A 13,543-nucleotide genomic window follows, 5' to 3' on the forward strand; every position below is an offset into this window, starting at 1 on the left:
CAGATGGATCCTCAGGATTTTTGCACTGGGTCACCCCAAATTCACCATCAGATCACATAGCATGTCCATGGCTACAGCTTGCACCAAAAAAATCATGCACCCACTGTTGCCTGGGGCCACAGTGGTGCAAAAACGTGCTTACAAAGCACGGATCCACATGGATCCTCAGGATTTTTGCATTGGGCTACCCCAAACTCACCGTCAGGTCACAGCATGAACCACAAAAATCATACATCCACTGTTTCGTTTAGAATATTTTTTTTCTTGTTTTCCTCCTCTAAAAACTATGTGCGTGTTATGGTTGGGAGCGTGTTATAGAGCGAAAAATACGGGTACCTATAAAGTAGGGGTCTGTCATCTCCACCACTTTCACACCCGCAACCCCCAATATTTTGACACCAGCTTTCCCCCTCTGATTTATCTTCAACTCTTACTCTTCTAGGATTTTCCAGAGCACAGAAATGCTTCTGGTTGCCTTTTAGATTTCACAGCCACCCTGTGAGGAAGACCCCAAGAAAATTCATGGCTGGGCAGGATTTGAACCTCAATCCTTCACAGCCAAACCCAGCACAGCACTCTGGGCAAAGCCCTACCCCAGCTACATGGAGGGAGATGAAAGATGGTTCTCCTGAATCACTGGCCAAGATAAAGTTGAGTGGGTGTGGAGAAAGGCCCTGAACCACAGCCACGTTCCTGTCCCCTTTCTGTCACAGTGCTGGGCTATGAGCAGCTCAGAGAATACAGGAGGAAGAAGTAGCCTAAGGCCCTGGGGACCTGGCCAGAACCTGGCAGGCACAGGCAGAGAAGCAAATGCCCCCATGAGCGGGTGAGGCGAGAACACCCACCCCAAGCACACTGGCTTCCTTCCACTCACCAAGAAACAACAGGACCAGGATAACTATGAGCACAACAAAGAAGGTATTCCCATAGGCCAACATTATCTTCACCAAGCGGGACTTGAAGATTTTCTGCCATCTGTGGAAGAAGGTTGGAGGTTAGGATCAATGCTTTGCAGGCAACAAACACAAACACACTTGACCTCAACACAGGCAGCAACTTGTTCTGCTATGGGTGGGGAAGCAAAATGGAGACAGGACCCAGTTTTTCCTCTCTTGGGCTATTTAGGAGGCTGTGGACAAGCGACGACCAAGACTAGGATGGTAAACTTCCAAACGCCGTTGGCCTATAACATTCCCATCATCCCCAAGTATTAGTTACACTGGCTGAGCTGATGGGAGTCTCCGCAACATCTGGAAGGCTCTAGGTTCCCCCTTCCCCACCTCCAGGGATTTCTCGCCTCCCCGGTTACCTCTGCCTAACCTGACGCCATGGAGGCACTTTCAGGCAGAAGGCATTTGGGGGCTACATCAATGCCTTGGAGGGAGTGTAACTCCTGGAAGAAATCAGGAGACAACTCGCTAATTGCCAAGCAACATCCCCAGACTGCCTTCCGTCTGGGTTGAACAGCAGCGGAAGAGATGCCAGAAGGAGATGGGAGGAAGGAATGGGTGAGGGGGGGGGATGTGTATGCCATGATTCTAAAGAAGTGCAGGTTGGGAAGAGAATTCAGCTTCCCGAGAGTCTTGCATATATGTATTTTTTTTAAAAGAAAACTAAGGTTCTAGGCCTCATAACTGGGAAGGTATGTTTGTAAGGTGAGCAGTGCCTGCAAAAGACTCAAAAGCCAGAGGAGCAGCCAAGGAAGGGTTCCAGGAGCTAGAAACAGAAATGAAGTGTCCCAGGCAGCTCTTTGCTTCTCCCAAAAAAGTTAAATTAGCAGAACTAGGCAGGGTTTAAGTAGGTCATTTTAAGAATTGTGACACATGGCACCAAACACAAAAATATTTTTTAAGCAATTGCCTCTCATTTTCCAATCATGTCACACAAAAGATTCCATCAACAATCGGATTTCATTAACTGGATTATGCAAACTAAGTTTACGAGCAGTGTTAGAAACTCAGATATAGATCGCCAAATGGCGCCTTAAACCAAGGCTGCGGTCACCCCAATGGCACCATTCCCCTTCCACCCCCATGGGATGATGACAATTATTATTATTATTTCTGATTCTATACTGCTTTATATTTTAAAGAACAAATCTCTGTGTTTTACAACACATTAAAACATCAAATAAAACAATTCAGAATAAATCTAATTCAGGCTTCAAGGAAAGTATTTCAGATTCTTCTCGAAGTGGCATTTTGTTTTCCTCAATCGCCAGCCTGGCATCCAGAGATCTCCATGCGGTCACAACTGGACCCGCACCAGTCGCAACTGGCTAATTCCAAACACCGTTTACAAGTTTATGTAGCAAAACATGGCTTTTCTTGCTGCAGAATCTGCAAAATTTGGACTTAGCAGGCTACAGAATTTTATTTCTTAGTGCATCAGAATACAAACAGCCCTGATGGTGAGCTTTACTATCAACCTTTGTAATAGTAATAAAAAAATTACTTAGCCGCCCTTCTATAAAGTCCCAGAGTTGCAGCACTTTTTAATAGGTGTTTTAATCAGCTTAAAATAAATTAGTGTCGTAGAATAGGGTGGTTCCTAAGAACACTGTCCAAGAACTATGTCCTACATAAGGGCTGTTGCACCATTTCCTAACCACAACCCCCCTCTGAGCTACTTAGCAGATGTTTGACAATAAGGAACTTGGCTAAATAAATGGGAGTGACTTTTCATCCACCTCCTTGTCTCCTCTCACAGATTCCAGTGACAACCAGATATTAAAAATAATTTCCCATCGGTCTGCAAGAGCTAATCACTCTCACCCAGCTCAACCCACTGTTTCGTTGACAGGCATCCGCCTCCTGCAACATCCTAGAAACCAAGGCCGAGAGAGGGTGTGATTGTGTCCTTAATTGTGTTACACAACAGTTGTGGCCTGGAAAGGCTCCTAGGTTCACCCGCAATCCCATCCCCAACCTCAGCTCACCTTGTTGCTGAGATAAAGGGTATGCACAGAAGGAAAACGAGGAGGACTTCTGCATACAGGAAGGTGGCCACAGCCGCCCACTGGAGACTCATCGTGAGACGCTTGGAAGGGACTTTACGTTGGAGAGGCTGAAGACTTCACGGCTAGGATGCAATTCTTAGCTGGAAGAGAGAGAGAAGACACTTGAATATGAAATTTGCTGGGCAAAATCCCCTATCTTGTACCCTCGCAGCAACAGCCGCTCAACTCCAAAGCTAAGGTTTAACCTGTATGGCACACTGAAGGAGGGAGAAGCCTCAGCTATTGGTTCCCCCTTATCTATTTAGGCAGCGCTGGGTAACCTATGGTCCTCCAGATGGCAATGGACTCCAAATCCCATCACCTCCAACTGGCATGGTCAATGGTCAGGGATGACTACTGGGAGTTGTACAACATCTGGAGGACCACAGGTTCTTCCTCTCTGCTTTCAAGACTGCCTAAGCTTATATACTATGTGAGTTCACTGCCATCTCAGAGGACAGCCTTTGAGTAAGCTCAGGCAGGGTGTGCCTGCAGGAGCAGAGGCACTGTATCTTGCTGGGGTTCCACAAGTGGGGCAAGTGCTGTTGCCTTTGCTATGGGCTTCCCAGAGGAATCTGGTTTGGCCATTATGAGAACAGGATGCTAGACTAGATGGGCCTCTGGCCTGATCCAGCAGGGCTCCAATGTACTTAAGAGTCTGTAATGTTCATGAAACCCACATCAACACACCCCCCAAAAATGTATTTGGCACAATGGTCAGAACATGTCGTTAAGCTGCTCAAGAACTGGAGCAAGTTTGTTCTTTTTCCTTAGGGAATTAGGTTCATCCTCACATTTTAGCATTTATTTTTTTGTACCTTGTGAGCTGCCCAAAATACAGGTTATATAAATTGTTTTATGATAATTTGGATTGTTCCTATCTTTGTACAGTTTATTATTATTATTATTATTATTATTATTATTATTATTATTATTATTTTAATTTAGTACCCGCCTTTCACCCTAAGGTTGCAAGGCGAGTCACGACAATTAAAAAACTGACAACTGAACAACACAATCACAAAAATAGGGAGGGTCCTAGTCTGTAATTTTATGTACACCACTTAAAAATGTTAATGGCTTAAATAAATACATAATGTCATAAATAAATAAATATATTCTTTGTATTAAATAAATATATTCTGAACACAGCTTGCTCCATGGGAGATTTCTCTGTTTGCAATCCAGACAGAGATGGATACATTAAGTGCCCTATGATAATCATCTGCTGTCTCTTTAGATCCAGGCCTCTTTCTCCTCCCCGTCTCCATTTTGATTTTACCTTCAGATTAGGGTTGGGGGAATCTGTGACCCTTCAGATGTTACTGGACTGCAGCTCCTTCCCATTAGCCCCAGCCAATGACCGATGGCCAGGCTTGTAGCTCCACAACTTTGAGGGCCACAGGTTTCCCATCCCTGCTTTAGGCACAGTCTAATACAAATAAGCAGGGGCCTTGGGGCAGGATCTGACACCCCAAGAAAAACTCTTTTAGGGAAAGAAACAAAAGTAGTGCTTTCTGTTCAGTGCCATCTTTCCTGCGCAATGCTGCCATGGACACCAGGATAGTGCCCCACCTAACAGGCAGTTCATTCAGTAACAACTTGCAGGCCTCCAGCCCCACAGCAAGCATCAGTGTTTAGAAGCAAGCAATATTTCACCCTTTGCTACCTTTACAACCTTTGCAAAGACCCAGTGGATGAGTTGCATTTGAGACTAGAAAGCTCTTCTCCAATATTTCAGCATTTTACTTGAAAAAGTGCAGGCATGGAGGCAACCCTGGAACAGGCCCATAACCGCCAGCACAGCAGAGGGGTTGCCACAGCCTGTTCACTTCCTTTTATCTGAGCGTTTGGTGCAGAAATAGCCCACCAGGGGCTTAAACAGACCCTTGCAGCAAACAGGGGTTTCGTTTACCGTTCCCTGCCTCACTTCCACGCCCAGAGAAAGCACCAGAAAAAGTTCTATCCGCCTCCCAGTGTTACACCATCAGCCACATTCAGAGAACACGTGGGCAGGGCAAGGAAAATCATTCCCTATGCAGTATGTACTGGGAACACAGCTATCGAGGCAAGGTGCAAAGCAAATTTTTGGTTTGCTATGGAAACCTAAGGCCTTAAAAAGGCGGCAGGGGGGGAGTTTTGTCTAACTCTAAAGCTTGCTTCTAGGTTGTTAAAACTTTAGAAATGTCCGAGCAATAAGGCAGAGCCGTAGCTACGAGGGGGGCGGGGGCTGGCCGGGTTTTTTGCCCCGGGTGAAGCCTCCGGGGGGCACCAGCCTGTGTGCATTCGCAAATGCATGGGTTTTCTTTTGCCAGACTGGGTCTTTAGCCCGGGTGAAAGAAAGCCTAGTTTCGCCCCTGCAAGAAGGCAATGCGCTTTCTCCCACGCTTTATAGCCAGCAGAACCAGCCGCAGGATCCAACAGGGCTCCTGCGAACCACCGAGGAGGCAGGATTGTTGCAGAACCGGTCTGTGCGCGCCTCTTCCCACACAAACGCCCAGCAGGAGCAGCAGCAAACGGAGAAACCTGCGCTGACGGGTTTCGTCCGCTGCCTCCGAGGAGCCTCACCCGCAGCGCTCGCAAAGCGGGCAGACACGCAGCCCAAGAGGAACGTGGGGAAGAGTTAAATGCACGCGACTAAAGGCTGGCCGCGCCTGGGAATGGGGATTCGGGGAGCTGCAGCTGCCCCCGCGAGATTTCAGAGGGGCAAGAGGGGGAAAGAGGAGCCTGCCTGGGGTGGGGGGGCGGGGAGGCAGCGAGAAGCCACGCCGGAGCCCCTCTCTCCCGGGAAGGCCTCGGCTGCCCGGCCCGCTCCTGCGGCGCCCTCTCTGCGCCCGCCCCTGCCCCGCTCCCGCGCGCTGCCCCCGGGGCGAAGGCCGGGCGGCGCCCCACTTACCAGGCCCTCCAGCAGAGCCCAGCTGCGGCCGAAGTCGGAACTAGAAGGCTGGCAGGCCCCGCCTCTCCCGGCGGTGGGCGCGGCATCCCAGGGCCTCGTCGGCCGGGAGGAAGAGGGCGGCCGAGCCGGGCGGAAGACGCCTCGCCATCGCCGCCGCCGCCGCGCACAGTGCATGCCCGCCCTTGCTGCTGCCTCTTTATTCTTATTTGGTTTCTTCTTATGCAAAGGGAGGGACTCCGCAGGGAGCGCGAGACCCGGCAAAGGAAGCGGGCGCCGTAAAAGAGCAGAAAAGTTGTTTTCTTGGGACTCTCGAAAGGGCTGGAGTTGCGCACATGCGCGCCTCCAAGGGACCTCCATTTTAGGTTGGGTGCTTGCAATGTGAGGCCGCCTCATTGAGCCGATGAGTCTTCTTTACGGCTTTAAAAAAATGAAGATGCATACATATAGCGGGCACACGCTCCGCAGAAAAATGGGAAGGGGGGATTCTTGCAACAGAAAAATACAGATCGGCCTTGCTTTCCTCAACTGGTTCCTGCCTCCACTCATTCTTCTCTGACTGATAACGAGCAGCGGATCCTGGGTCCCTTGGGGGGAAATTAGGACTTTAAAAGTCAACCCCAAATTTTATTATAATATTACTTAACTTTCCACTTTTGCATGACAAGCTGCGCCCAGAAAGCAGCGCACAGCAAACGTTGCAAAGCCTTGGAAAAGCAAACGTACAAGATGCAGAGTGTGCCAGTAAATTTTAAAAAAAGCAATTTAGCAGACGCAGAATAAATTGAGTATTACACCCCCCCCACACACACACACACATACATACAAACAAACAAACAACCCACCCAACACCAATCTAGGCTTAAGTACATAAATACAAAGCAAAAAGGAAAGTTAACCCACCATAAAGTTTGTGGTACTGGTCTTGCTACACCCAAAGGCTCCTGGCTCAGTGGGGTTTGCTTCTGCACAGCTTGCATAGGAGTGAACTGCAAGACCACAGGGTGATGGCGTTCTCTGGACAGTGAGCCAGCAGTGGACACTGTAGTTGACCTCACACAGAGTTACAATCCCCAGCAACCCCAAGGTACCAGTGCCATCAATTATTTTGAATATGCTTTAAAGGAATAGCATGTATAAGGGGAAAGCTGGCTACAGGATAGCCAAACCTGCCTTATACCTGGACAGGTTGTCAGCCCATCTTCCCCAGTATATTCTATTATTAACAGCTAGCATCCCTCACAAAGGGGTCTTCCCCATCATACGCAACTTGAGGTCCTTTAAACTAACAAATAAAGAAGACTTAACTGAATCTGGGACTTTGCACATGCAAAGCAAGTGCGGATTCACTGAGCAGTGGAGTGTACACCTGGCCTTTGTCATGTGACAAAGACATGAGAGCAGAAGCAGCAAAGCAGGCTGGGAAGGGCTGGGACTGCACAGTCATTTTGGGCCTACTAAAGTTATCCAGGCCTAACTGCTAACTGTGGAGTCACTCTGACACTGACTTAGTAGCCACTTTCTCCTTTGTGCTAAGATGTCAGTGAGAGTCTGTTTCAGTTGTGAACAGAGTCAGTATGTAATCTCAGTCAAACTGTTTGGAACCATGTGTTTATGGAGAAGTTTATTTTAACTCAGTAAAGCTTTTATTCTTTAAAACTGCATTATTACTTTATGCTGCGCGTCAGCCTTGCTGGCTAGGCAAACACTGCAGACTCCAGCCACCCCTGCCAAGGGAAATGCCACCCCTCGTTCCCTGCCCGCCCCACTGCCTATTGTGGGGAGAGTGGCCGGTTGAGCACGGCAGCTTGAAAGTAACATCAGTGCCTTGAACCACCAGTATTCAAGACACAGTGGAGACTGTTGTAGCTTTAAGAAATATGATTTATTCACATATTTACACCTTTAGATTGCATGGAAGGAGTCCAGATCTTAACAGCATGGTCATGTCAAGCAAAGCTTGTTCCCCACAGCAATGCAGCCATAGAGTCTAAGGCAGGGGTCGGCAAGGTTTCACCTGCCTGGGCCAGTCAAGTCCCAGGGAGATCTCTCCTTGGGCCAGATCGCACACATGCGATTTCCGGCATCCGGGCATATGCAGACACGATTTTCCGCACCACACCGCATTGGTTTAGCGCAGCGCACAGGGACTCATCAAGTGGGCAGCTTGGTTCAGGGGTGGCTCGTGGGCTGGTTAAACTGCCCCCGTGGGCCACAGGTTGCCGACCCCTGGTCTAAGGCATCTCTCTCAGCCAGCCTGCCCAAGATGGATCTCTCTTATCTCCAGCACACTTGCAAAAGACATTCTTTACCTTTCAATTCACACCCAGTTACTCTAGCAACTTTCTATCCATGCCCAAGATTCCTCTTAAATGAGCCATCAACGCCTTTTTGTCATGCTAATGCCTCTATCCCAGGTGAGGTTCTGGCTTGGAAAGAAAGCTTGACCTGTATTTTTCCACTGGCCTGCAATCTTCCCTTCAATACTCCAAATAAAATCCTACCATTTATTAATTTCTAGGGTTTAGGAGGGTTCCCCCCCCCAAACTCACAACAATATTTTCCAGAAACAATTGAAGACTTTTTTTATTTCAACAACTTGGGTGCTAATTTTGTATTTTAAACCTATATTTAGCTATTTTTTCCCTGTTAAAAAATATATGTTAGCTGTTTTATGGTATATTTGTAAATCATTTTGACGCATTTGGAAGGCAAAAAGTTAGTATGAGTGAATAAACAATGCAGCTTCAAAGTAGCTTTAGGAATTGGTGGTGTGTGCATAGGGTCACAGCCTCAGCTCCCTCCACAAACCTGGGGCTAATAAAATTGGAGTACAGTATATTGTGGAGAAAACCGCTTCCTCCGCCTACCTCCCCACATCTGCAGTATGGGGATAATTCTGTCTACATCTGCAGCACATTTTTTTAAAAAAGTAAAGATAAATTCACAGCAAAAAAAATTTGTTATGCTATATATGGCTATATTTATTTTAATTATATTTCCTTTTATTTTTGTAATATTGAATATATTCTGTGTTTTCCAAATTGCCGATTTTTGTCATTTTTGAATTTATTGCCATGTTCTGTATTTTGCATATTTGTATTTCCAATGGTCTTTATTTTGATGTTTTTAAATGTTTGCTGTAAGGTGCTTTGGGTACAGCTCATGGTGGAAAAGTGACATGTAAGTAAATTAATCAAATCAATCAAGCCCAAAAACTACAAACTCCCATTTCTTTTGCTTCCCTGATTTTGACTGAGGAGTTTGTGGAGCTGCCAGATAACAGCTGTCCCAAATAGCTAGGTTTTTCTGCTTTCTCCTGACAGCTGTTTTCATTTCTGCCCCACTAAACTGGAGGGTGATTGAGAGGGGTGGAAGAATAGTGTCAAAAGTTAACTGAGAAAGACTGGTCTGCAAAATGGACAAGTCTGGTCTGATCCAGGGAGAAGGAAACAATACTATAAAATGAGAACTGTCTGGGGCACAACCATGAGCAAAGTAAGGTGCCAGCCTCAGGCAGCAGAATCCACAGGAGCAGCAGATCCTGATATAGATCTTTATTTCCCCCTTGTCCTGGAGACAGATCTTCACTCACCCCTTCTTCCCTGGCAGGGAGGGGGGTACCATTTTTTGTTTTGCCTCAGGTGCCAAAATGTATTGAGCTGGCCCTGCTCATCATGCTTGGGGCAGCTCCCCACATCCCGTATTGGGCTCTTGATCCCCATAGGGCAATGTTCAAAGTGGAACTGGAAGCAAGGTCCACAAAGTGGAATTCTTAAACTCAAACTCATTTGCATCTCTGTAGTTCCTGCTTTCATCAGAACCTCAGTGCCGAATTTATTTATTTTTATTTTTAAATTATGTGATAAAAAGTGGAAAGGGACGGTATCCGCAATATACAAAATACTACTCCAAAATCCCACAAACCCCCTAGACGCAATAAAAAAAAATGGGAGAATGACGTAGGCTACGAGATTAACCCCACTCAATGGACCAGAATGTGGTCTAAACCCCCCTTTAAATCCATATCAACGAAAAGAAAAGAACTCACTTTGAAACTCACCTACAGGTGGTACCTAACACCAAGAAAACTAGCGCTAATACGCCCAGGAACCTCAGCAAAATGCTGGAGAGGGTGCACCTCCACAGGCACATACCTCCACATGTGGTGGGATTTCCCCAAAATCCAACTACCGTATTTTTCGCCCTCTATCCGCAAGCCTCGCGCGCCCGGTGGGAGGTCCCGCCGGGCGCGCAAGGCTTGCGGGCTGCAGCCCGAAGCACGGGGCGCGCTGTGGAGCACGCCCCGTGCTTCGGACAGATGTCCGCAAGCGTCGCGCGCCGGGCTTGCAAAACTTGCAGGCAGCAGCCTGCTCTGGGGGCTGGGGTCGGGGGAAGCTCGGGCTTCCCCCGCACCAGCCCCGCGCCTGGGGGGAATATTTTTTTTTTCTTTATTTCCCCCCCCCAAAAAAAGCTAGGTGTGTCCTATGGGGCGGTGCGTCCTATGGGGCGAAAAATACGGTATTCTGGAAAACAGCCACATGAGAAATATGTAAAATAACTCAGCAAGTATTAGACATCACCCCAGAATTGGCCCTACTAAACATCTTCCAAGACAACAATGCCCATTTACACCACAAAGAACTCATAACCCACCTACTTTCAGCAGCCAGAAACACCATAACCAGACACTGGAGAGACCTGTCAGGAGTAAACATGGACCAATGGTACCAAATAGTATGGGAAACAGCCCTACTAGAAAAATTAACCAATAAACTGAAACTGACACGGGGACAAACAGAAGAAGATGCCTCTACCCTGGTATGGCTCCCCTTTATCGCGTACACAGCCCAACAAGACAATGACAATAATCCACCAACAGCATACAAATCAATATGGCTAACCTGATCCAAAACACCCACCCACCCCACTCACACACGACAACAAAGATCACCACAGCCTATCACAAACAAAGAACCACACCCTAGGCCAACCCCAACCTCTCTCACCACCAAAGGAACACAAGTAGACAGCACAAGCAATGCTGACACCAAACCCTACATACATTAAGCATAAGAGGAACATCGCCACCCGACCCCACCCCCACCCATCTTCCCTCCCTCCACCCCTATTTTTTTCCTCCCCCTAATGTCTCAACAAATGAAACGGATTTGTAAAAATGTTACATGGAAAAAAATATGAGAGACATTACACTTCTGTAAAACAAGAAAATCTTTAATATTTTTATTTTTAAAGTGGAAAGGTGACCAGGAACAGATGGGGGGGTGCAGTTCTAGTCAGGTTTCTGTTTCTGGTACTTGAAAAAGAACAGAGCTTTTATTGGCACTCATCTCATTAAACTGATTTGGCTGCTACTGTTTAATTACCAAAAGGAATTTTCACCTCTGACCCAATGGCAGCTGTCAGTTTAATTTTATACTTTTAGTTTAGATGGTGTGTTACTCTACATTTTCTTATCTCTGTAGTAACAAATAGAGCAACTGTCATGACACTACAGGAAACCTTGGTTGCCATGGCAATGCCAAAGGGTAGTGGCCTTAGTGATTTCCAGGATAATGAGATTTCAGGTTCCCATTCGCAGGCGATAGGCTCTTCCGTGCAAAGATAGAGGCGTGGAAATACAAGAGTCCAAACTCCACATCCCCGGGTTCTTTTTAATCTTCTGGCTCCTCCAGGCCAGCCAAACACTCTTTTGCGGGGTGGAAGGCATGTTTACGTCAAAGCACTGCAGTGAAAAGGAGATTCTAGTTCTGCCCTTTTTTTACTTTATTGTCTTTTCAAGATCTGGTTTCCAATTCTTGCTGTGGGTACGATTCCAAAAGGAGCTGGGACTGGGTTCTGGCAGAGAAGCAGGTGCATGACCATGCTTAGTGCATTGCACTCAATTGAGCATTGCCACAATACCTGCCCCTTTTCTACCTCTGCCATATTAACAACCAGCCACTTTGCATATGTGCTCTTGAACACTTGCTGTGTGTACAGCACCTTCCCTTGGCTTAATCGGAACAAATACTAACCTAAGTTACAGCGGAGTACCCAGCCATTGAGGACCTCACTTCTGCAGCAGCGATGCTGCTATGCATGTAGTCAAACAGACTTTGCAAGCATCACGGCCAAAGGAGCAGACTGATCACCAAGGACATACCAGCTCTCCTCCAGTCACCATGGCTAGCTCAGTTTAGCAGCAAGCCTGAAAGGAATGTTTTATTGGATCCTAATGTGGCTGTTACTGTGAAACTTGTCATGGGGTCTATGCTCATAGCAGCATTCTTGCTTCCTAGCCTTTGGTTATATAAGGATGCGATGTAAGCATGACATCAACAAATAATTGCTTTGTGAAATTTATACATGCCATGAAGTCATGGAAATGTTTTGAGTTATTGTGAAATCCCAGGCAGTTGTTTTGTAAAGAATGCAAACTGAAAGATCTTGAGGCTTAATCACAAACCTTGGGATGGGTTTCATCCATGGGGATCCTGCATGCAGCTGGTGGGAAAACTTCAGGACTTTGCTGACATTGGGGTTTTGAGGACTTCAGCTCCTTCCTCTAAAAGAACTATGACCTTTAGCTCCTTCAGATTAAAAAGACATTTGAGGGGTAAATTAAAGAACCCGCAGTGATAACAATCAGGACAGAGTCTAATTTTTATCTCTATGGTGCCACCTCTGAACTTTGTACACCTACTCACACTAGCAGTTTTTTAAGCTTTTGGATTGTCTATTTCTGATAGAAACTCTAACATACTTAGTATAGTTTAAAGGTAAAGGACCTCTGACAGTTAAGTCCAGTTGCAAACGACTCTGGGGTTGCGGCGCTCATCTCGTTTTACTAGCCAAGGGAGCTGACGTTTGTCCGCAGACAGTTTTTCCGAGTCATGTGGCCAGCATAACTAAGCTGCTTCTGGCGAAACCGGAGCAGCACACAGAAACACCGATTACCTTCCCGTCAGAGCAGTACCTATTTATCTACTTGCACTTTGATGTGCTTTCGAACTGCTAGGTTGGCAGGAGCAGGGACCGAGCAACAGGAGCTCACCCTGTCGCAGGGATTCGAACCACCAACTTTCTGATCGGCAAGCCCTAGGCTCAGTGGTTTAGACCACAGTGCCACCTCAGAGTATAGTTTGGGAACTCACAAAGACTTAAAGTATTGGTGTGTTCAAACTTGAGTAGAGGTGGATTACTGAGCTAGCAAAATAATCAAATCCTCTCCTCATACACAAGCATACTCACCATGTCCATTATCTCTTGAGCTCACGAAACCATTGATGCTGCCAAAACATTTCCTCTCAATATGCATCCATAACTGCATCTTCCAGGGCATGAAAGGAAGTGAAATTCCATTTTGTTGGAAGCTGCTCCCTGCACTTAAAATGGTACCCCAGTAACTGCCTAGAACAGTCTGCCCAAACTGGTGCTTTCCATATATTTTAGACTACAACTCCAAAACACTGGAACTTGGTTGACCTATGACCACAGACGATGGGAGCTGGTAGTCTGGAAGGTTGCCACAGTTGCCCATCCCTACTCTATATGGTCTTGGACTACAAGTCTCATTATCTCTTACCATTGGCCATGCTGGCTGGGGCTGATGGAAATTAAAAGTCCAACAACATCTGGAACCCACAACA

The 13,543-nt window shown here is 46.8% G+C and overlaps 1 protein-coding gene across 1 annotated transcript in view; it reads right to left on the minus strand.

Annotated features, from left to right (window-relative positions):
• The window catches only part of BCAP31 (B cell receptor associated protein 31), a 39,234-nt gene extending 33,186 nt beyond the window's left edge, over positions 1–6,048 (minus strand). The window contains exons 1-3 of the mRNA XM_081894827.1: positions 5,895–6,048; positions 2,939–3,099; positions 875–975 (exon numbers count right to left, since the gene is read on the minus strand). Of these exons, the coding sequence (XP_081750953.1) occupies positions 875–975; positions 2,939–3,030 (193 nt within the window). The 5' untranslated portion in view covers positions 3,031–3,099; positions 5,895–6,048. The remainder of the gene's footprint in view (positions 1–874; positions 976–2,938; positions 3,100–5,894) is intronic.
• Positions 6,049–13,543: the final 7,495 nt, after the last annotated feature.

Source organism: Podarcis melisellensis, assembly GCF_964234715.1.
Source record: "Podarcis melisellensis genome assembly, chromosome: 17".
Lineage (NCBI taxonomy): Eukaryota > Metazoa > Chordata > Lepidosauria > Squamata > Lacertidae > Podarcis > Podarcis melisellensis.